General features: G+C 31.1%; 3 protein-coding genes across 3 annotated transcripts; all 3 read left to right on the plus strand.

The window, feature by feature from the left end:
- The first annotated feature begins 429 nt into the window (after positions 1–429).
- LOC114729405 (uncharacterized) lies at positions 430–4,449 on the plus strand. Its single transcript, XM_028916404.1, has 8 exons — positions 430–675; positions 1,835–1,893; positions 1,974–2,204; positions 2,595–2,655; positions 3,255–3,379; positions 3,547–3,609; positions 3,699–3,823; positions 4,068–4,449. Exons 1-8 carry the CDS (start codon positions 579–581, stop codon positions 4,201–4,203), a joined length of 897 nt encoding a protein of 298 aa, XP_028772237.1. The 5' UTR covers positions 430–578; the 3' UTR covers positions 4,204–4,449.
- A 3,704-nt stretch (positions 4,450–8,153) lies between these two features.
- Positions 8,154–11,478, plus strand: LOC114729400 (very-long-chain 3-oxoacyl-CoA reductase-like protein At1g24470). Its single transcript, XM_028916399.1, has 3 exons — positions 8,154–8,800; positions 10,876–10,945; positions 11,230–11,478. Exons 1-3 carry the CDS (start codon positions 8,154–8,156, stop codon positions 11,476–11,478), a joined length of 966 nt encoding a protein of 321 aa, XP_028772232.1.
- A 6,648-nt stretch (positions 11,479–18,126) lies between these two features.
- LOC114729404 (very-long-chain 3-oxoacyl-CoA reductase 1-like) lies at positions 18,127–20,702 on the plus strand. The gene is made up of 3 exons (XM_028916402.1): positions 18,127–19,050; positions 19,194–19,263; positions 20,205–20,702. Exons 1-3 carry the CDS (start codon positions 18,410–18,412, stop codon positions 20,457–20,459), a joined length of 966 nt encoding a protein of 321 aa, XP_028772235.1. The 5' UTR covers positions 18,127–18,409; the 3' UTR covers positions 20,460–20,702.
- Positions 20,703–20,766: the final 64 nt, after the last annotated feature.

Genomic DNA, 20,766 nt, shown 5'->3' on the forward strand with positions numbered 1-20,766 from the left:
AGTCTGTAGGATAATTGATTGCACAAAAAAAGATTAGTTGCATAACAAGAAAGGTAAATTGCACAAAAAGAAGATGGTTTGTACAAAACATTATTTGTATACAAGAGATTAACTTGCACATAGAGAAGATTGACTTGCACACCACACAAAGAAAGATTATTACACATAAGATAATATAAATTATATATAAAGGATATTAAGTTACACACAATAAAACAACATTTTTAAGTTCTATTTGCCAATTAATTTTCTAACAAGAGATTCATTCCTAATTTTTTCTTAATATAAATCACAATAGTTTAATTAAATATTTAGAAGTACACATAACAAACACTCGTGTAACTTTATCTTTGTTCCACGTGGCACATGATAAAAAGAAGCGCATATATTTCATGTAGCATGCGTCCCGCAAGTTCAGCTCCACTGGTTTGGACAATGAAGACCGTGAGAGTTTCCTCGCAGTTATCGTACTTAAGAGTGCTTTCAGCAAACTGAAGGAGAGTTTCGGATTTCTTTGGTGGTAATGAGACCACAAATCTAGGTCCAATTTCTTTGATTTCGAATCGCAAGATCTTACTATGGCTTTGCTCTCTCCATATTGTTGGTGCGGTACGGTAAAAGCTCCGATGAAAGCACCCTTCTTATCCTGGCGTTGGCCGGGTTCTTCGTTCACGAGTCAGTTCACTTTTTCTTTTTTCCTTTTGGTGATGTTTACTGTTCATTTTCCCTCACTGTCTTTCAAATTTATGCATTTTCATTTAGCCAAGTAGATGCTACCGTGTGCTGTCATTTATCAAAAGTTTAGCTCATGGTGACCGGTTGGTTTTTCAATTTAGGATATTCTAACCTTACTCTTTAAACACGAATCAGAAGTTGAGTTTCTTCCGAAAGATATTAAGCATTATCATCTGAAAGATGAAGTGAACCTCTAGCTGAAATTACTTCGCTGTTATTAATTTTGAGCAATTAATAAAATCTCGGAAGGTTAAATCCATAATCGGAACGACGAAATCCTAATCCTAAATCATCTAAAAAGATCTATAAATGGGAGAAGAAGCACATCTTTATTTGGTAGTTAATCAATCAGCTATAAAATCTATAGGCATGAACAATGTAGCTCATCTCACATTCTGTTATAAGTACCGCTTTCCATGGATTCTTGATTTATTATCTGCATGGTGCTTCGCACATTACTTGGGAGAAGGATATCTACGGATAAATTGAGAAGTTTTATCTTTGGTGGAATGAAATGTGGGAAGAGTGATGTTTCAGGACTAGATCGAAAGGCTTTACCTTTGAAGGACTAAATTAACAGGAAAGAAATCATTCTCTAATCAATTCATTTATTTACTTCTAATTAACTAATACATGGAACTGCGGGAGTATGCCTTCTTCTAACTAGACGAAGTAAGTATTTGGATATGCTGAATGAGAGTGAAGATGCAGGTGAAAGTATACCAGTCACCAGATATTAGTACTTATCAAACGGAGACAAATTAAGAAAGGGAGGCAAATGATGAGTGATTGTATCATGCATAATTGTTTTGATCACCCTTTTATCTTATGTTCATATCCTGTTATTTTCTTATTCAATGATTTCGTAAGTTACAGCATGTTAAGATGGACATACCAACATTCAAATGTAATTTCAGCTGTACTAAATAATCCATTTCAGTTTCGGTTCAATTGGATCAGTGTAGTCTCTCTCTTTTCTACGAGTTTACCTTCCTGCACTAAGCAATATTTTCAGTCATGGACTTCCCTTTTTTGTTCCCCCTTATTTAGTCTGTCTCTTTTGTCTTCATTTCTCTAAAACGGTTATGGTATGTGCCAGATAATGAATTTATTGCTCTTTGGAATATACACCAGGTCTTGCCAACCAAAACATTCCGTGTGAGAATTTACCTTTAATTTATTACAAGAACATCGTTTTCAGCAGCACGTTCAACTTATGATGCATAGTATCTTTACAGGGATTTAGACATAAAATATGTTCTTTTGCCAAGAAGTCTGCAAGGAAGTCCATAAGGAATGGACAAGAGGATTCTGGGCCTCCAGCAAAAGACAATTTTGTTCAGAATGACAAGTTGGGTGCTTTTTCAACTAGCCAGAATTCTACTCTTATTACTTCTAGAACTGCAGTTCTTCAGGCTTGCACAATCACTTCTGGTCTGTTAGCTGCTCTTGGACTCCTAATTCGGCAGGTGATCTTCTGATTTTTGCTTTAGCCAGAGGTGTTTTCCCCTTTGTCCTGTTTCTCCATATGAATAAACTTCTTGCTCACTTACTCATTTTATTACAATAATTCTACCAGCCACGATAGTAATATAAACATGAGTGCAAAAGAACCCCCTATTGTTTTTAGTTCTTCAGCCTTCATAGATTGTATTCTGGGCTCCTCTATTTTTCTTAAGCCACATATTAGTTAGAAGATGCTATATTGAAATTAAAAGCTCTATTCTGATGGGTTGAATTCTTAATTACAGATAGAAAGATTTGTTGCCAGTTCTTATCATAACTCGAGACTATGAGCAGTTAAACTTTGCATGGCGAAGGTCTTTTTAATGGCTTCATCTAGTTATTGCAACTTGCAGGTGTCTCATATTGCATCAATGGAGGGGTTGCCAGTACTGGACTGTTCTTCGGTAGTGTCATGTATTACACATTTATTCCTTCCCATGCTATGCAATTCAAATTTCAATTTACACCCTTTGCTGAGAAATGATACTTTTGTTCATGCAACAATATTATGAATCTAAAAAGCTATTTTTATGAGCCAAATGCATAGAGTAACTGCTATCCTTGTACATGTGGAGACTGCAGTTGTCAGATATCAGTCTATGTTAAATGGAAAGTGTTGTTGGATTATTATACTTCCGTGGTATCAATGAGAAAAATTAATGAAACTATATGTGGATCGGAAATTTAAGGAACACGATCTGTTGGTTATGAAAGTTAAACTATCTCGTATTATTTTCATAAAACTAAAAAGTTAACATGACGTGTGATAAACCCTAATCATGATTAGGAATATTTGATGAGATTCTGTTGACTGTATGACAAATGTGAATGTGTCTAAAAAAGAGTACATCACAAAAGTGAGTCTTCTTTTTTCTTAGCAATTACTGTGTAGTTTGTTGGAAAAGTTTGCCCAAAATGAAGGAAACAGCTTCATGGATATTTCCCTTTACGGCTACATCTAACATTTTGATGTTGCTTGTAAAGAAACTTTCTATTTTTCCCTTCATATGCAGTTGATTTTGAGATGTGGCATCTTGAGTTGATTATAGGACTGGTGGTTTTGATATCATCATGCCGGTTTCTGCTTTTGAAGACATGGACAGATTTTGCTGAGTCAAGTGAAGCAGCCAATCAGCAGGTGAATCAAGTCATTTTTCAGAAATGTGTCTTAAGGTTTCAAAAGTTTTGCCAGATGATTATTACAACATGAGAAGAATTTTGTTGCCTTTCTGCTGCTTGTCATTTTTGAGGTTTTGGGTCTAAATATTTTGTTGAGCTCTGGCAATGATCTTCTTTCCTTATCAGGTCCTTACCTCACTCCAACCTTTGGATTACATGGCCGTTGCATTCCTTCCTGGGATTAGTGAGGTAAAAAGAGAATTAGTTTTCTGTCTAATTAATCTGTTTCTTGGTTACTTTCCATGATTATCCTCACGTGTGTTAAAATTTGTTTCCAGGAACTGCTTTTCCGGGGGGCACTTCTGCCACTCTTGGGCATGAACTGGATAAGCATCGGGGTGGTTGCCTTAGTCTTTGGTGTTTTGCACTTAGGCAGCGGGCGAAAGTATTCCTTTGCCATCTGGTGCATATCTTTTCACCTTCTGCATTTCTCTCATCTAGATCATATTGTTGAGTTTAATTTCAGCTAAAATGTAGTCCTTAGACTTCATATATCTTTATACTATTAGTTTTTAAACTCAATCAGAGTACGACGGAAAACAACTAATGAGGCAACTTAAATTGTCATCATGGCATTCTGAAGCATTTGGTTTATTTGGCTTGAGTTCATTTTGAGCGTAAGATTGTTGGTGCTGGTGGTGTCTCAGGGCAACGTTTGTTGGGCTTGCTTATGGTTATGCCACAATTTTATCCTCCAGCATTTTGGTGCCCATGGCTTCTCATGCAGTGAACAATCTGATTGGAGGGATCCTCTGGCGCTACACATCAAATACGTCGGAGTAGATCTGGGGGCTTCCTGCCTCTTTAAAACCAAAATATTATATATACAGACACAGAAGCTGGTAGGTGGTCAATTCACTTGACTCAAATCTATGGTGTTTTATTTCAACGTTTTAAGATTACAACCTCCTTTGACTAATTCTAGTTAGTATACATTCAATTCAAATTTCTGTGCATAACTTACTGTAAATGACTAAATTGAAGAGTTGGGTCAATGGGCAAGATAAAGGCTTGTATTCTGTCTTGAAATGGCTAAATTTGAGTACAATTCTCTCGAGGAATATTTTTGACCTAAAATCTTACTTCTAAATATAAGATCTGATTGACAAATTTGATAAAAATTAGGCAGAATTACACCAAGGTCCCCAAGGAAAGAAAATAATTACCCATAATTCCCAATGACAAATGAGCAGTTATCATTTCTTATTTTAGAACTTAGTTATCACATGCTGTTTTGTTGTCATTGAGTTTTTTGAGTAATTATATTCCATGCTTAGGACTTCATAACTTTTCTCCTTAAAAGTTAGTTGAACATCGTGAGGGCTAATGAAGGTTGAACTTGGTTGGTTTTGGGTTCTTTGTTGGCACATGTTTATATGATAATGAATTGGTTAATACTCCCTCCGTTCTTTATTATAAGAGACGAATAACCGAATTACGTTGATCAAAAAAGCAGTTAAAATTAGTTAAGAACAATCAATATAATTTTTTTTCCAAAAATGCCCTCATTAATAAGGAAAGAGAGCATGAGAGAGAATAATTAAATTATTGAAAGAAAGAGAAGTGAGAGGGAGAGAGAGTGTGAGTTGGAGACAATAAATATGGGTAAAATAGGAAATCAACACAAAAAAGTAGAGACAACTTTTAAGTGTCTCTTATATATAGGAACATGGCATAAGCATCAAATGTCTCTTATAATAAGGAACGGAGGGAGTAGAAATTAATTAGTACAAAAAGAGATGGCAAAAAAAATTAGTACAAAAATGGCTGTATGATTTTTTTTTTTTTTGCCAACAAATAGCTGTATAAAGTTGCAGAAGTGAATACCTTGAGAAGACGTGCTATTCCCCTGGAAAGAACAGAAGTCTCATCTCCTTCAATTAATACCTCATTCATAACTCTACCGTCCTACTGTGCTTTACTAATTTTCCAACGAATCTTACTTGATAAAAGTTTTGATCTTGTTTATAAGGTGTTTTTAATGTATTTTATTAAAAGTAAGAAAAATCTTAAATAACAGTATACAAAATAATAAATTTGAGGTAAAATTATAGATTTACATAATCAACAATTTAATAAATTGACATATACTAAGACAAAAAATATACTCATCTGGTCATAAATATAAGACTTATTTTTTAGTGTAATTTATACTACAAAATGAGTTTTATATGTAGAATTGGAGAAGTAGTTTCTTTAAAAGTAAGTTCAGATTTAGTCCAAAAGGAAGAAGGGAAAACTAATATCCCATTTCCTATATTTTTACCTGATTTTAAATGCAGTATTTGAAAGTAATTTTCTTTTTTATTGGATCATTCAGAACCTAACACAGTTAAATCAACGTTTATAATGAGTGGGGCGGTTGATGGCTTGATGAGGTGGATACGCCTGGCTTAGTGCATGTGGGGTTCGGTCTTCCTTCCCGCGTTATGGTTCTACACTGAAAGAAAGCGCTGCAAAGGGGGTGTATTGTATAAGCCTAGATTCAAACATATTCATTTTTAAGCTATTTTTTTCACTGAAAAAAGAAAACGTTGGCTTCATTGAAGATATAAAAATATTGTAGCATTATTCAAATACTTTATACTCGTTAAAAGTTTTTTTTTTGGCCAACGCTCTTATTAAAAGTTACCAAAGTAGAGCGTTAAAGACTACATTAAATGGAAGATGATTTTTTAATTTTATAGAAGGACAAAATAAAAAAATTTAAATGCTTTATGTATTAGTGAATTGAATTTATATTTTGGACCAAGACGAGATGAGAGAAAAGAACCTACATTGTGAAGCAAAATGTTTTACTCCTCCTTTTATCCTTCTTTTTCCTTCTGAAAATGAATATGTTTGAATCTAGGCTTATGTTCAAGATTCAAGAGCTCCATCACCTCCAAGTTAATACGTTGAAAGTAATTAAGTAAGCATTATACGTAAAATTTGGTTTGAAATTTGATTATATTTGAATCTATGGTCAAAAAATATTTAAATTAGGTAAAAGTACATATTTAATCATTTGATTTTATATGAGAAACTTTGGTCCCTTAATTTTAAAATATATGTTTTCAGTCTTTTATTCCTAACATTACTGGTCTGAAAGGATAATTTTTTTAAAACAATTATTATTATTTTAAAAATTAAACTTATATCAATCTATAAAATTTCAAATTCAGCCTTTTTTATTAACTACATTTAAAGTAAAAAACTAAAAAGATAATTTATGAAATTAAGAGATTAAAATAAAATTTTGTATAAAAATAAAGAATTAAAAATATACTTTTACTAGTAATACTATCAAGACAAAACTTGGGATTTCTATGGAATCAGAATGCGTCATGTTTTTTCCTATTACTCGTTTATATTGATATTGAATCTAAATGCAGCATTTACTATTTTATTAAATGTTGCAATTTGTGAAGTAAAAAAAGAAATGTTTCGTTATTGAAATATCCAAATATTATTATTCACACAATCAATTTAATTATCATGCCGAACCACGTGAGCCGTTATATTTAGGTTCAACCAATTTCTCACCTTTTTGGTGAGGTGCTTCATATTCGAATGCGTCATGAAAAGTGCAATTATCCCACGTATCTGCATTTTTACCCGAAAGAAGTGAACCCGTCGCCGTTTGCTGAATTTGGTGGCTCCTAAAGCAACCTCCAATAAATGCTCCTCCATGCTTGTTCTCAGCTGTTCACTGTTGCATAATACTTTTTCTATCCTTAATATAAGATCTAGTTATTAAGTTGAATTTGATTCTAAATATAAGATTTATTTCTCATATTTATCAATTTTTTTAAAATTGCTTTTATGGGTACTTCCTCACCTATAATTAAGTAGAAGAGGAAGAGATGATATTAAGGAAGATGATTATGCTGTTTTGGAAAAAAAATGTGATATTTTTTATAATTAACTAACTTAATTAACTTTCTTAATCTAATCAAATTATATTTTATATTAAGGACCGGAAAAGTAGCATATATATATACTCTGTTTTTTTTTGGTACATATATATATATATACTCTCTTGGATCTTATATATAAGCAACATTTTTTCATAATGAGTTCGTTTGTACTTGTCTAAAAATTTAATATACTTTTTTCATTTTTATAGTCAGTTAATTATATTTTTCTCTTTTTTTTTTTATTGCGCTTACTTGTCTCCTTCCCCACTCATTCTCTTTTGGTTATCATCTTCATAAATAAAAATATGTATTTGGAAAAAGTTGCATCTCTGACATGTTTATTATTTTTAACTAATATTTTGATATCCGTGATTTGGTTATTTAATTTGTTGTTCATATGCAAAATCAATATATATACTCCATTTGATTAAAAATATAAAAAGTTTTTCAGAAAAATTTTTTAATCCAAAATATAAGAAATTGACCACATAATTAATGACAGTTTTTTATTTTTATCATTTGTTGCCAATTTTAAATGTTCCATAGGATAAAATTGTAAATTTCATCGATTTAAAAATATTTAATAACTTAACTAATAATATTCTTTTATCTGTGAAAAAACTTAATTAATTTCTTATATTATGAAGAGAAGTACCCGCTACCAGCTTGCACTAATTGAGTAGGATACGTATGTTGCACAGTCTGAGTAACGGCGATGATTATATATATACACACAAGCATGCATATATATATATATATATATATATATTTATACACTCCTCCAACCTTCGATCCATCCACAGAAATAAAATCGATAAACTCATAAGGAAGAAAATGGGGTTACGTGTCCTTACATGCAGCGATTCCTTGCAGTGGCTCCTTCTCGCCATCACCACGTGCCTCGGCTTCCGCATCGTTCTGAAGCAATCTTTGTCCCTTCTCAGATGGATTTTCCAAACATTCCTCCGATCTGAAAAGGACCTCATCGGAAGCTACGGCGCCTGGGCTCTCGTCACCGGAGCCACCGACGGCATCGGCAAAGCCTTCGCCTACGGACTCGCCCGCCGCGGCCTGAACCTCATTCTCGTCAGTCGAAGCTCCGACAAGCTTCAAACAGTCTCGGATGAAATCCGAGCTGATTTCCCAAGCTGTGACATCCGAACCGTCGAGATCGACTTCGCCGGAGATACCGACGGAGGAATCAGGCGACTGAAGGCGGCGATCAAGGATGTGGTGGATCTAGGGATTTTGGTGAACAACGTCGGGATCACGTATCCCGAAGCGATGTATTTTCACGAGGTGGAGGAGGAAGTGTGGATGAAGATCGTGAAGGTGAACGTGGAGGGAACAACGGCGGTGACGAAGGCGGTTGTGGACGGAATGATAAAGAGAAGAAGAGGTGCGATCGTCAACATTGGATCGGGAGCTGGGATCGTTGTGCCTTCACATCCTCTTTACGCCATTTATGCAGCTACAAAGGCGTAAGATGCATCTTCTTCTTCTTCTACTCTTTCTTCTTCGTCTTCTTCATTTCTTTGCCAGTTATGGTCCTAAACAAGCTCGCCTTTTGGACTGCAAATGATCCCCGAGCAAACAAATAGAGCATTATTTTATTTAGTATTTACGCAATTTAAATTTTATTGGCTGATTTTTTTTCAAAATATTCCTAAACTTTTGAAACATTGTAAATTAGTAACCAGATTACATAGATTGGAGGGTGGGTTAAAATTGATAGAAGGTAATAAATATATAAAAATATATTTTATTTCTAAAAAATACTCATTTATTTCTTTTGGTGAAATTATGAAACGAGAGAACGTGAATGAGAGAAGTATTGAATAAGAAAATGAGATGTGTGTAAGAATAATTCATGCAAATAACATAAGAAATTGATTAGAATTTCATATATTCTTTAGGCATGTCTTATAAAGAGGACTAAATATAATCAAAAAACCATATCTTATATATAAAAAGGAAGGAGAGTATGAGTAACTTTACTAGTTAGAGTATACTCAAATATCTCAAAATAGAAAAATTAGATAAATTACTTGTAAATAATCAAGATAAAATAATTTTTTAATCGGTTTAGGCTGAAGTGGTAAAAAGTTCACATCTCGAAAACTGAATATAATTACTGAGATCTTCCGATCATGATGATGAGTAATCAAAATCTCTTCATTATTATTATTATTATTGTACTTATGACTGGGGGAGGGTATAGAGTATAGACAATAGACTACCTATAGCCTCTATGTAGGCCCAGTTTGTGCTTTTGAAAAATCATTAGCAGCTGCAAAAGTAGAATGATTTTTTTTTTTTAATTGTAGTCTCTGTCATGGATCGCAATCACATTTATGAATATAGCTACAGCGCCTATAGGAGATATGGGTATAAGCCTGAGCCATTCATTTATTTTTTGAAATATATACCTTGTAACAATCATAAATTAATTTGTGTTTAGAGTTTAAACCATCCATAAATAAAAATAAAAAAGGAATAGACTGTGATGGTTTTTCAATTATTCATGCGTAATTAATACTATATCTAGTCTTTAACATAAAAATTTGTTTGACTTTTATTTTAATCTTAAAAATAAGACTCAAATTCACTTTGTCTTTTATGTTTATTTATTTTTTTCAAATTAATCCTTATAATAATAATTCTAGCCAATACACTTGATTAGCAAAGATATTTTAAAAAAGATAACATATATGTATTATAAATAACTAATTTAACTAATTTTTATAACCTACTCAAATTAATCAACTAGCTCTTATATTATGACGAGTGATATGAAGTAACTTTTTTAAGCTTTGGATGGAATGCCATCAAGGACCACACAACGCTTGTGATAATTGATCTGGTAGTTGAGGATATGTCGCCTTTGATTATAGTCATGCATTGAGAAAGAACCCAAAAAAACGAAAGGAAAGACTCAGACGAATATAATTGATATAATTATTTTTTCCCGGAAAAAACGATATAATTAGTTATAAAGAGATCATTCTCATTACATTTTTCTTCCCTTTTTAGTTCATTACTTCTTTTTTTCCCCATTTCATTTGTAAATGAGAATCCGGCCCAGCTGATTTCTCTATTTAGACTATTGTTTATATTTTTTTTCCATTTCTATTATTTTATTTTCATCATAAATTATCTTTTTTAACAGTTCACAGTCTTAAGAAATTATTTTTTTGAAATTTAAATAATTTTATAAAAAGTTACATTATAAAATTTGTATCATTCCAGTCTAAGGTAGGAAGAAACAGAGCAGCACCTGAACCTGTTTCCAGAGAGTTCGATCGGTCGTCGGATAAAACGGTTACTAGTTGTTGTCCTAGGAACAAGGCTTTTTATTGCTTTGTTGGTGGAAAGTGATATGACTTATATCACCCTCGTAAATTGATTATATTCCATCAATACCTAGCCATATGTTTAAATTTTGCACTTTTTTTGTGGCTGCAAAAGCTATATATATATATATATATATATATATATGATTACTATAGGTACGTAAACCTAAACGTAAGGTGAGCATTGAATTATACATTTGCAGCTACGTGAGGCAATTTTCAAGGTCTCTCTATGCGGAATATGCACGTCATGGCATCCATGTGCAGTGTCAGGTATGTGTTCCAATAATCTTGTAGTTTGATTGGTATGATCCATGAGTTACTCGTATGTGCATTATAAAATATAAAAATTTTAGAAAAGAAAAGAAAAATTCCCGATTCACTGTGCAACATTTAGTATTTCTACATTCATTCTCATCCAATAAAAGAAGTCTGATCATATTTATAACTTTACGTCATTGGTATCTATTATTTTAATTGAAAAAAAAGAAATCTTAAATGTTTTTTAACTCACCAATAAACATGTCTAAGTTGGAGGAGAAAATAATTATGGGCAGGTACCGCTGTACGTGGCGACGAAGATGGTGGCGAGAGTGGCGGCGATAGAGAAGACGTCGTTGTGGATAGCGTCGGCGGAGGAGTACGCGGAGGCCGGAATAAGGAGGATAGGGCATGAAGCAGAATGCAGCCCATATTGGAGTCACTCCCTTCAATGGTACTTTGCTTCCTTCCTGCCTCACTCTCTTCTTGACTCTTGGCGTCTCAATGTTGCTCTTCGCAGAAGCCCACACCTTCGTCGCCTGTAGCCTCCCCCATGCCATGTTTTCCATCCTTACACACCCATACACACTTTGATTTATCCCCACGTATCTCTAAAATGAAATATAATTGGAAAAATTAATCCGCATATCCTTGACCTCTAATCAAGTCTGCGTAGTTTTTGTCATTTTTATCTTATAGTTTCATCTGATTTAGAGAGTGTTTAGATGGAAACCAAATCATGGTTTTAAAAGTGCTTTTACAGTATACGAGATAAATATATGGAAGAATTTGTCTCGTTTTGCGGAAAAGTACTTCTGAGAAACACTTTTAGGTGTTTCTAAACATCCTCTTACTCATTCTAATTTTATCGAGTGTCTCTGAAAGAGACTAATCATGTGTAGTCCTTTTCTTTTTCTGTTTTGATATATATATATATATATATATATATATAATCTATCTTATAATTTTGTTTTGTGTATTTAAGTCTTTATAGTTTTCTTTTTTCTATCAGATCTATATAGTTTCACATGATAATTGATCAGTTTCATGTAGGTGATTGGTTAAAAAACACAAAGTAAACGAGATTTTGAGTTTGACTTGACTGATTCGTTTACTCAGGGTCACAGTGCTTTAGAGAGAGAGTGACTAATGTTGTGATTTAGCCATTTAGGGTATTAATATAATATAATTTCACACTAACTGGTTTTTAAAACATTAAAATTGTTAATTATTACCTTGTATATATGCACTGTGAATTTATTATCTGTGGTCCTACGTTGTGTGTGTGTGTGTTTACTATAATCATATAGTCATCACATATTTTTTGTTATTCTTTTTTGTGTTCCCAAATAATAATATGCCCATGACCGACGTACGTTGTGGCTGCATGGTTTTATTAATATTAGATAGATAAGCTATACCTTGAAGATGGCCAAAGAGCCAAAAAGAAAGAAAAAACAAAGAAAGAAAATAGAGAGTGTGGTTTATTTGTTATACGTCGCAAAGTTGCCTATTTCACTTAATATGTTGCATTTAACTAACTCATATAAGTTAAGAAAATTTACAAAGATTAGTTGATATTTTTTTTTGGATCATCCGATTTTTAAGAAATGTGCATAAGGTAGGTATTATATAGAAAAACATTAGTTATTTTATCAAGAGAAAATTCTGAGGAAACAAAAAGCTAAAATTATTATTTCTCAATTCAGGCACTAAGAGTTAAAAAAAAAAACATAAAAGTAAGTGGTGTCTAATATGATATTTTACAAATGAAGTTAGATAATCAAAATTTCCTTGTAATCATATCTGAAAAAAAGGTTATCAAACATGTCACTGTTAATATATTTCTTATTGTTAATTGTTCAATACATGTTATTGCGAGTTCACAACTTATTAATAAATAACTTATCATTACCAGAATATTTATTGTCATTTATTGTTCAACACTTATCATTACTACTCATAATTTGTTAATAAATTTTTTATAGAAGGACATTTTAGTTATTTAATTATACTTGCAAAATATCATATCAGATATTACTTCTTTTTGAGATTTGGAAGAATTAGGCGTCTGATTTGGATATCATATTTTTCAGCTTTTTTATTTGTTATTTTCCCTTTTATCAAAAAAAGAAAAATAAAAGTTATCCCGTAATATTTTAAAAATATGGTAGTTTTGAAATAAGTGACAGCGGGTAAGATATAGGGAGCGCATGAATTATTTTCGTTAGATAAATGATAATTGGAAAAAAAAAAAAAAGAAGAACAAAGCAGCATGCGTAGATACGCATGGGCTAAAATCAACACGGAGTTGTATCAGACAGGGGTACGATGTTATTCAATGTAACAACTAACATCCGTGTGCCCTTTAACCAACCTTTTTTCTTGTTGCCAGCCTTTAATCAACCATATTAAATATTAATATAAAATAATAGTTAAATGATAATAGTCAAAAAGAATTTTGCCAAAAAAATGCGTTATAGATATAGATTTGAATCGTGCCGAATATTTTTTGGTAAAAAGAAAAATTTAATATAATTTTTGATTCATTAAATTTATTTTTATTTTAATTTTAGTCCTTTAAGTTTCAAATTATAGATTTTAGTTTCTTAAGTTTCTTTCATATAAGATATTAGTTCTTATAATTCAATAAAATTTAGACTATTTTACCTTTAGAAGGACTAAAACTTATAGTTTAAAACTTGAATGATTAAAACTAAAATAAAAGCAAATTTGAATAATTATAGAATATATTAACCCCAAAAAAAAAAGAAATTTTCAATTAAAATAATTGGAAGAAATTTATGAGACTTAAGGTCTAATTTTCAATTAAAAAGTTTATATTTATAATTATGTAAATTAATATTTAAAACTTATCTTTCATGTTTGAAAAATGTAGGCCATGCCCGTGGGTTTTCAAGGCCTAATCCATATCGGCCGAGGTTATACGAGCTAAGCTTTCTTGGGCTGGATCGACTTTTCCTCCGCCGGCCCAGATGACTATGAATTTGAATCATTATGCGAATATCTTCTTTCTTATTCTTTTTGTTAATTACATGTGTTTAGCAAAAAATAAAAAATAAAATCCTCATCAATCTCTTGCAAAATTAGCAAGAAGGAATCTTGTCTCCCGTTATCTTGCTGATATACTTAGAATTGGTGATATTCTCCCCAAATTGCCTTGTTTTTCAAACAAATTGTCAAGCTAAATTTATGTACAGTGATAAAATTGTAATTCCTTAATAAATTGCTCATCAAAATTCGAATCCTATTTATAAAACACAGATAAGGTATTTTTTTTCGTTAATATAAGTTGCCTTATTAGATTTATTAAATAAAAGTAAAATTTTACTTTTAATTTATTATTTTGAAAAATGTTATTTTAAAAGAAAGTAAATATATTAAAGAGGAGTAAATTTGAATTTTTTTTTAAAAAAAATTAAGCCAATGTTAATAGGATTTAAGATTTAACTTAATTCTAGCAAGATACGATGAAAGTACCTTATAATTTATAAATAGCATTCATTGATTGAGCTAATAGCATAACTTTCTAATTTTACTTTTATTTAATATATCTATATTTTTTAAGAAAATAACAAGATAATAGTTATGGATGAAATTATATAGTTATACAATAACTTTAATGGGACGATTTATATTAAGGAAAAAAATACTCTCCCTTTCTATAAATAAGATCACAGGATTGGAGTACCTGGCTACTTGCAAATCTAATATAAATTTTATCAATTTAAGACATATTTAGTAATTTAACCAATATTTTTTGGTTTATGAGAAAGCTTACCTAATACTCTTTTTATTCTTAATATAAAACTCAATTAACTAATTTGAGTAGATTAAAATGTTAATTAAATTAGTTAATATGATAATTTTTTTCTAAACATTTTAGTCGTCTTATTTAGTTCCCTCTCTCCTTCTCCTACTTGATTATTACTGAGAGAATATTAATAGAGTTAATTCGAAAAAAAAGTAATAAACATATGAAATAAATTTTACATATAGAACTAACATTAACTCTCAAATTAACTTCTACATATTAAGGACACGTACTATCTTATTCTTTCAATTAGTGTTTGCCTTTAGTAGTACTCCTCCGGTTCTTAATATAAGATATATTTAACTAATTTGATTAGATTAAGGAAATTAAGTAAGTTAGTTAATTATAAGAAATATGATATGTTTTTTTTTCTGAAATATCATAATCATCTTTCTTAGTATCCTCCTTCCCTTTTCTACTTGATTATAGTTGAGAGAGTATCTATGAGGATAATTTTGAAAATATTAATAAATATGAGAAATAAATTTTATATTAAAGATCAAAATTAACTTAATAATTAGGTTTTATATTGCATACCGGAGAAGTATTAATTTGCATTGCGGGTTAAATGTTTGCTTGGGCGTCCGTTTTCATGCCCTCAAGCGAGAACACAAGCACGCTTCTGCGTTCTTGCAGTGAAAAAAATGTGGTTTCAGATTTTTAAACACTGGCGTTATTAGGTAGGGCTAATTAATGTGGTATTTTTTTTTGACATTAGTGGTATTAGTATTAAATTTGTAACATAAATATACTATTATAATTTTTATTTATTATTGAGCAAATTGTTATTTTCTTAAAAAACCTATACATTAAACAGGGATAAAACTTAAAACTTGTTAAAATTTAAGATAAAGTTATTAAAATTGGAAAAAAAATTTGTTCACGTGAAACGCAGTAAACATGACTCATCAATAAGATCATATAAGTATAATTAAACTATTCGAATTATTTTTATGATTTGAAAATATGATTAAATTTTATGAACATACTATTATTAAAGCCTAATTAGATAAAATTACATTATCAGTCCCTATAATTTCAATGGATTTTGAAATATTGCCTTTAGTTCTTAATATAAGAGCTAGTTTAACATTCAATTTGATTCTAAAGGGATAATTAATCTCTAGCTCCTTATAGTTTCATTTGATTTTTAATGAGGTCCTTATAAAATTTTTTCTTTTTATCAGATCCTTTTACATTCGTGTGTTTTTAATGAGGTTCTTCTATTTTTTTTCCTTTTATCATGTCCTTATAGTTTCACTTATTTTTTAATTAGGTGTTTCGTAGTTTTTAAAAAATTATTTATGAACTTTATTCTTTAAAATTAATTTTATTTTTAATTTAATAATTATATAATTAGAAAAAATAATTAATACAATCATTTAGTAATTAAGAAATAATCAGAATAATATATACTTAAATATAAATTATTTATAATCATATTTTAATTTTAGAAAAATTTATTATTATAATTTGAATTTTATAATTATAAAAATTCGAATTGAAAATAAATAATATATTTGTTTAACTAAAAATTTAAAAGAATATTAACATAAGATTGTTAGAATGATTTATTATTTTTAAGATGTTATTATTTGTAAAATAAAGAATAAAAACTACAAGGACCTAATTAAAAACAAAGTAAAACAATAAGGACTTGATAAAAAAAAATGATAAGGACCTGATTAAAAATATGTAAAAGTATAAGGACCTGATAAAAAGAAAAAAAATTATAGAGACCTGATTAAAAATCAGTTGAAACTATAAGGACTTACATATTAATTATTCCGATTCTAAATATAATATCACAACCTACTTTGTCTCTCATATTTATCTACTTTTTAAAGTAATCTTTGTAGCAGTTTCACATGTTGAATGTCCCATTAATTGGTAATTTTAACTAATATACATGATTAATAATAGTATTTTAAGAAAGATAATATATATTTATTACAAATAATTAACTTAACAAACTTTTTTAATATACTCAAATTAGTCAACTAACTCTTATATTAAAGATATGAGCTAGTAGATCCTTACAATTTCTTTTCAAGAGATGGCTCCCTGCAATTTTGTTAGTTTTTTTTCTTTTTTTTTGCGGACATCTTATATTATTAATTTGCTTAAATTCAGTAAACCGTGCATTGAAGACCATAAGAAAATGAAGTTACACATTTAAACATTTGTTTTTGGTATTAGCCTTTTAGGCAGTTGGAAGGGCTCCTGGGTGGCCCAAAGAAACGGTACGGCTTATTAATGTGGCAATTTTGTTAACAAACCCATCAAGTGGACATTTGGGGAAATGGGTGATGGGGACCAGGAAGAATTACTAATATGACAAATTTAATTGTTAATAAATTTTTTTACTGTTAATGATTGAATTAATCATTAAAATTTAAACAAATAAATTATATAAACATAATTTAAAATGGAGGAAAATTATAAGCAATTAATAATTAATTTAAAAAATACAAGGTAAAAATATTACTACTTAAATTTTATCTTCATAACAAAAGGTAAATATTAAAATCAATAATGTTCCTTTTGAAAAGGAAAGGATCAGAATTTTACAATCGCCCTCTCATTCAGTGTGTGATTTGTTTAAGGTTTTTCTCCCAAAACAAAGAATATTATTCAAGTCATTAGATTTGCTTTAAATTCTTTCCCTTTTTTTTAGCATTTAAAATTTTCTTTTCTCCTTACAATAAATTAACTTGTTAGCCTCTTATATTTTGGAACAATTTTTTTTAGAGACTTCTTATATTATGGAGTCCTATGAAATTTTCAATTGTTTTCAATAATTACGTTCCTCCTTAAATTGGAAACATTAATATATAGTTTTTTCGCATTTAAAAAACATATGTCTATATTTGGAAATGACAAATAAATTCTCTTGATTTTTTTACATAATATTCATTTATCTGTGCCAACTTTTTTATTATATTATTAAGAAGGAAAATGGTAAAAAAGACCGTTAAAATAAAAAAATTATAAATCGGGACCCATGATAATATTATAATGGGTTTTGATGATAATTTTTGTGAATGGGTTTTTTTTGTGCAATTTTTTTATTTTAGCGGTCTTTTTTATGACTTTTTCTATTAAGAATTTTTTTTTGAATGATTCTATTAAGAATTCAAACTCTAAACTTCTGCCCATAATCATCCCATTTATTCACATGAATTTCGAAAATAAAAAGTATACTGAAATTCTTTTTAAAAATTGAAAAAATGATTTTAAAATTTTAAAGAAAGACAATAATATGGTTGTAGTTAGGTTCCCAAAATCCGTAACTGCTTCCAAACACCTGCTCTGATTGAGAAAGCTGGTCAGAGCCAAAACCAAATTCCCAGGCTTGGCGCGCCATGTGGTGTCCCATTACTCCATTAAATGCGATTCTTCAAGTCTGCATCAAATCAACTGAAACCACTCTTAATTTCGGTTGTTTTTCGCTCATCTACTTCACCTACATCGATTCCTTTCACCATAAATTCGATTCCCTTCTTCTTCGTCTTCTCCAAACTTCGCCATTATCACTACCTTTCACTCCTTCTCATGCAAAGCTTCTTCCCCATTGTTTGAACTTTTATTCACTGCTTTTTTCTCTCTGTGCCCGCCATTAGACTCGCCTCTCTTAGAATATGGAGTCCTGTTTTATCGAAAAGCTGAGAACTGATCACCCTTCCTTGTTTTTTGTGCTTTTCGCATTGGGCTCCCTTTCGCTTCTGAAGTTTTCGCTGGCTTTTGTCAGATGGGTTTATGTCAATTTTCTCAGGCCTCCCAAAAATCTAAAGAAATATGGAGCTTGGGCACTCGTTACCGGACCCACCGACGGTATCGGGAAGAGTTTTGCATTTCAGTTGGCTCGCAAAGGGCTTAATCTTGTCTTGGTGGGGAGAAATCCTGATAAGCTGAAGGGGGTGTCCGATTCGATTCTTGCCAAGTTCGGGAAAATACAGATTAAAACTGTCGTGGTTGATTTCTCTGGCGATCTTTCGGAGGGTATAATTAGGATTCGTGAGGCGATTGAAGGACTGGATGTGGGAGTGTTGATTAATAACGTGGGAATTTCGTATCCTTACGCTAGATTTTTCCATGAAGTGGATGATGAACTCTTGAAGAATCTGATTAAGGTAAATGTTGAGGGTACTACAAAGGTCACACAAACTGTTCTTCCCGGCATGCTTAAGAGGAAGAAGGGAGCAATAGTAAATATTGGCTCTGGAGCAGCCACTGTGATTCCTTCAGATCCCCTTTATTCTGTATATGCAGGCACAAAAGCGTGAGTTACTTGACTGTTTCACTCCAAGCAATAACGGCTTATTATGTTTGGTTACTTGATGGCAAAATAATATTATGTTTTGTTCCTTTTTTGATATGTTGTGTGCCGTTTGCTGAAATGAGGTGTTCTGATTGTTTCTTCAGGTACATCGATCAGTTTTCGAGATGTCTCTATGTTGAGTACAAGAAGAGTGGGATTGATGTGCAATGCCAGGTATCGTTTGTTCTCTTCTTTATGATCTTCTTTCAGACGCACATCTTGATCATGAATTTCGAGTACTTGATTGTTTCTCTTGATTTGATTCATGCATTTTGAGTACTAATTTACTGGCTACTCTTTAATGGTTTCTTTCATTGTTTAAATTTTTTATTGCTTTCAAGATCTTCATATACTTTCTTTATCCCTTCAAATAACCCCATTTAGCCAAAATTAAGAAAAACATTACCCTGTATCAGAAGTGGACTTTGTTAGAGGTTATCTTCCATCCCTGTTAGAATTTCCATAATGTGCTATAGGTGTGTTAACAATACTAAACCATTTCCTATACTTCTCTGCCTTGTATTCATTAGCAACATATTGATAAAGAGTTAATACATCCATCATAGATGTTTTCTAGCCTCAATCATTGACGATGTTGCGAACAGGAATTATCTTCAGACATGTTCTCCAATGGCAAATGATTTCAATCATAAACAAACATTTAATCACCCGTCTATATATTCCTGAGCAGACTGTGCATCATCTAATGTGATTATCTTTTATAAATTGAATCTATGTAAATGTCCTGGGATCCCATCTAGTTATTTTCCTCTCGTTTTCTCCATTTTCAAATTTTCTCTTATGATTCTATTAAGCCGTTTAGAATAACTTGTTTGAAATGATTTATAAGTAGCTTTTTAATTGTGATTCATGAAATATGACGTAAGCATTTGAGAAGAGTTTTGTTTCGATTTGCATAAAACGTGTTTATAAGTTCTTAAGATTATGATCATGATTCCCAACTGGCCTTTATATCGGTTTGGGTGTTGGTGACCTGAATATGTAAGCTGCATATGAAAGGGGCTGCTTCTTTAATTAGCTGACCATGCATGTGCAGAATAATCTGCCATGCTTCTGATACATAATTTCTGATAGAAAGATTCTGGAATACTCAGGTTCCATTATACGTGGCAACGAAGATGGCATCAATCAGGAGGTCTTCATTCTTTGTGCCATCAACAGATGGATATGCAAAAGCAGGCTTGAGGTGGATAGGATATGAACCTCGTTGCACGCCATACTGGCCTCATTCCCTTCTCTGGGCATTAACATCTTCATTGCCTGACTTCATTATTGATACTTGGCGCCTTGGTTTCTGCCTCGGTATCCGCAAGAGAGGCCAATTCAAAGACTCAAGAAAGAAGGAATGATTGATTTGAGTGTGTTCATTGTTATGATAAAGCATGTTCTTCTCCCTTTCTCCTTTCCTCAAGAATGATGATTAGGACATTGTATCTTTCAAATGGTAGTTATATGTTTCTGTTTTCATCTTACTGTGTTTGTGGATTGTGAATGATCTATATGGTGGATTTGAGGAGAGATTGAAGGGAAAAAATGAGTGTAATGACAGAGTTGAGCCCCCATATAATCACATTCATCAATATCTAATTTAACAATTTATACTTGTTTCTTTTTAATGTAATATTATAATAATAGTTAACCGTTCAATTTTTTAAT

The sequence above is a fragment of the Neltuma alba genome, unplaced genomic scaffold (genome assembly GCF_004799145.2).
Source record: "Neltuma alba isolate B1F8T4 unplaced genomic scaffold, ASM479914v2 tig00012631_pilon, whole genome shotgun sequence".
Classification (NCBI taxonomy): domain Eukaryota; kingdom Viridiplantae; phylum Streptophyta; class Magnoliopsida; order Fabales; family Fabaceae; genus Neltuma; species Neltuma alba.

What these genes read in the sequence shown, in the direction of transcription:
- LOC114729404 (XM_028916402.1), top strand. Translation starts at nt 18,410, where the DNA reads ATGGAGTCCTGTTTTATCGAAAAGCTGAGAACTGATCACCCTTCCTTG. An exon ending in GTATATGCAGGCACAAAAGC is followed by an intron (nt 19,051 to 19,193) that starts GTGAGTTACTTG and finishes TTGTTTCTTCAG; the next exon opens with GTACATCGATCAGTTTTCGA. An exon ending in GGATTGATGTGCAATGCCAG is followed by an intron (nt 19,264 to 20,204) that starts GTATCGTTTGTT and finishes TGGAATACTCAG; the next exon opens with GTTCCATTATACGTGGCAAC.
- LOC114729400 (XM_028916399.1), top strand. Translation starts at nt 8,154, where the DNA reads ATGGGGTTACGTGTCCTTACATGCAGCGATTCCTTGCAGTGGCTCCTT. An exon ending in ATTTATGCAGCTACAAAGGC is followed by an intron (nt 8,801 to 10,875) that starts GTAAGATGCATC and finishes ATACATTTGCAG; the next exon opens with CTACGTGAGGCAATTTTCAA. An exon ending in GCATCCATGTGCAGTGTCAG is followed by an intron (nt 10,946 to 11,229) that starts GTATGTGTTCCA and finishes AATTATGGGCAG; the next exon opens with GTACCGCTGTACGTGGCGAC.
- LOC114729405 (XM_028916404.1), top strand. Translation starts at nt 579, where the DNA reads ATGGCTTTGCTCTCTCCATATTGTTGGTGCGGTACGGTAAAAGCTCCG. An exon ending in GCCGGGTTCTTCGTTCACGA is followed by an intron (nt 676 to 1,834) that starts GTCAGTTCACTT and finishes GGTATGTGCCAG; the next exon opens with ATAATGAATTTATTGCTCTT. An exon ending in TCCTTCCTGGGATTAGTGAG is followed by an intron (nt 3,610 to 3,698) that starts GTAAAAAGAGAA and finishes ATTTGTTTCCAG; the next exon opens with GAACTGCTTTTCCGGGGGGC.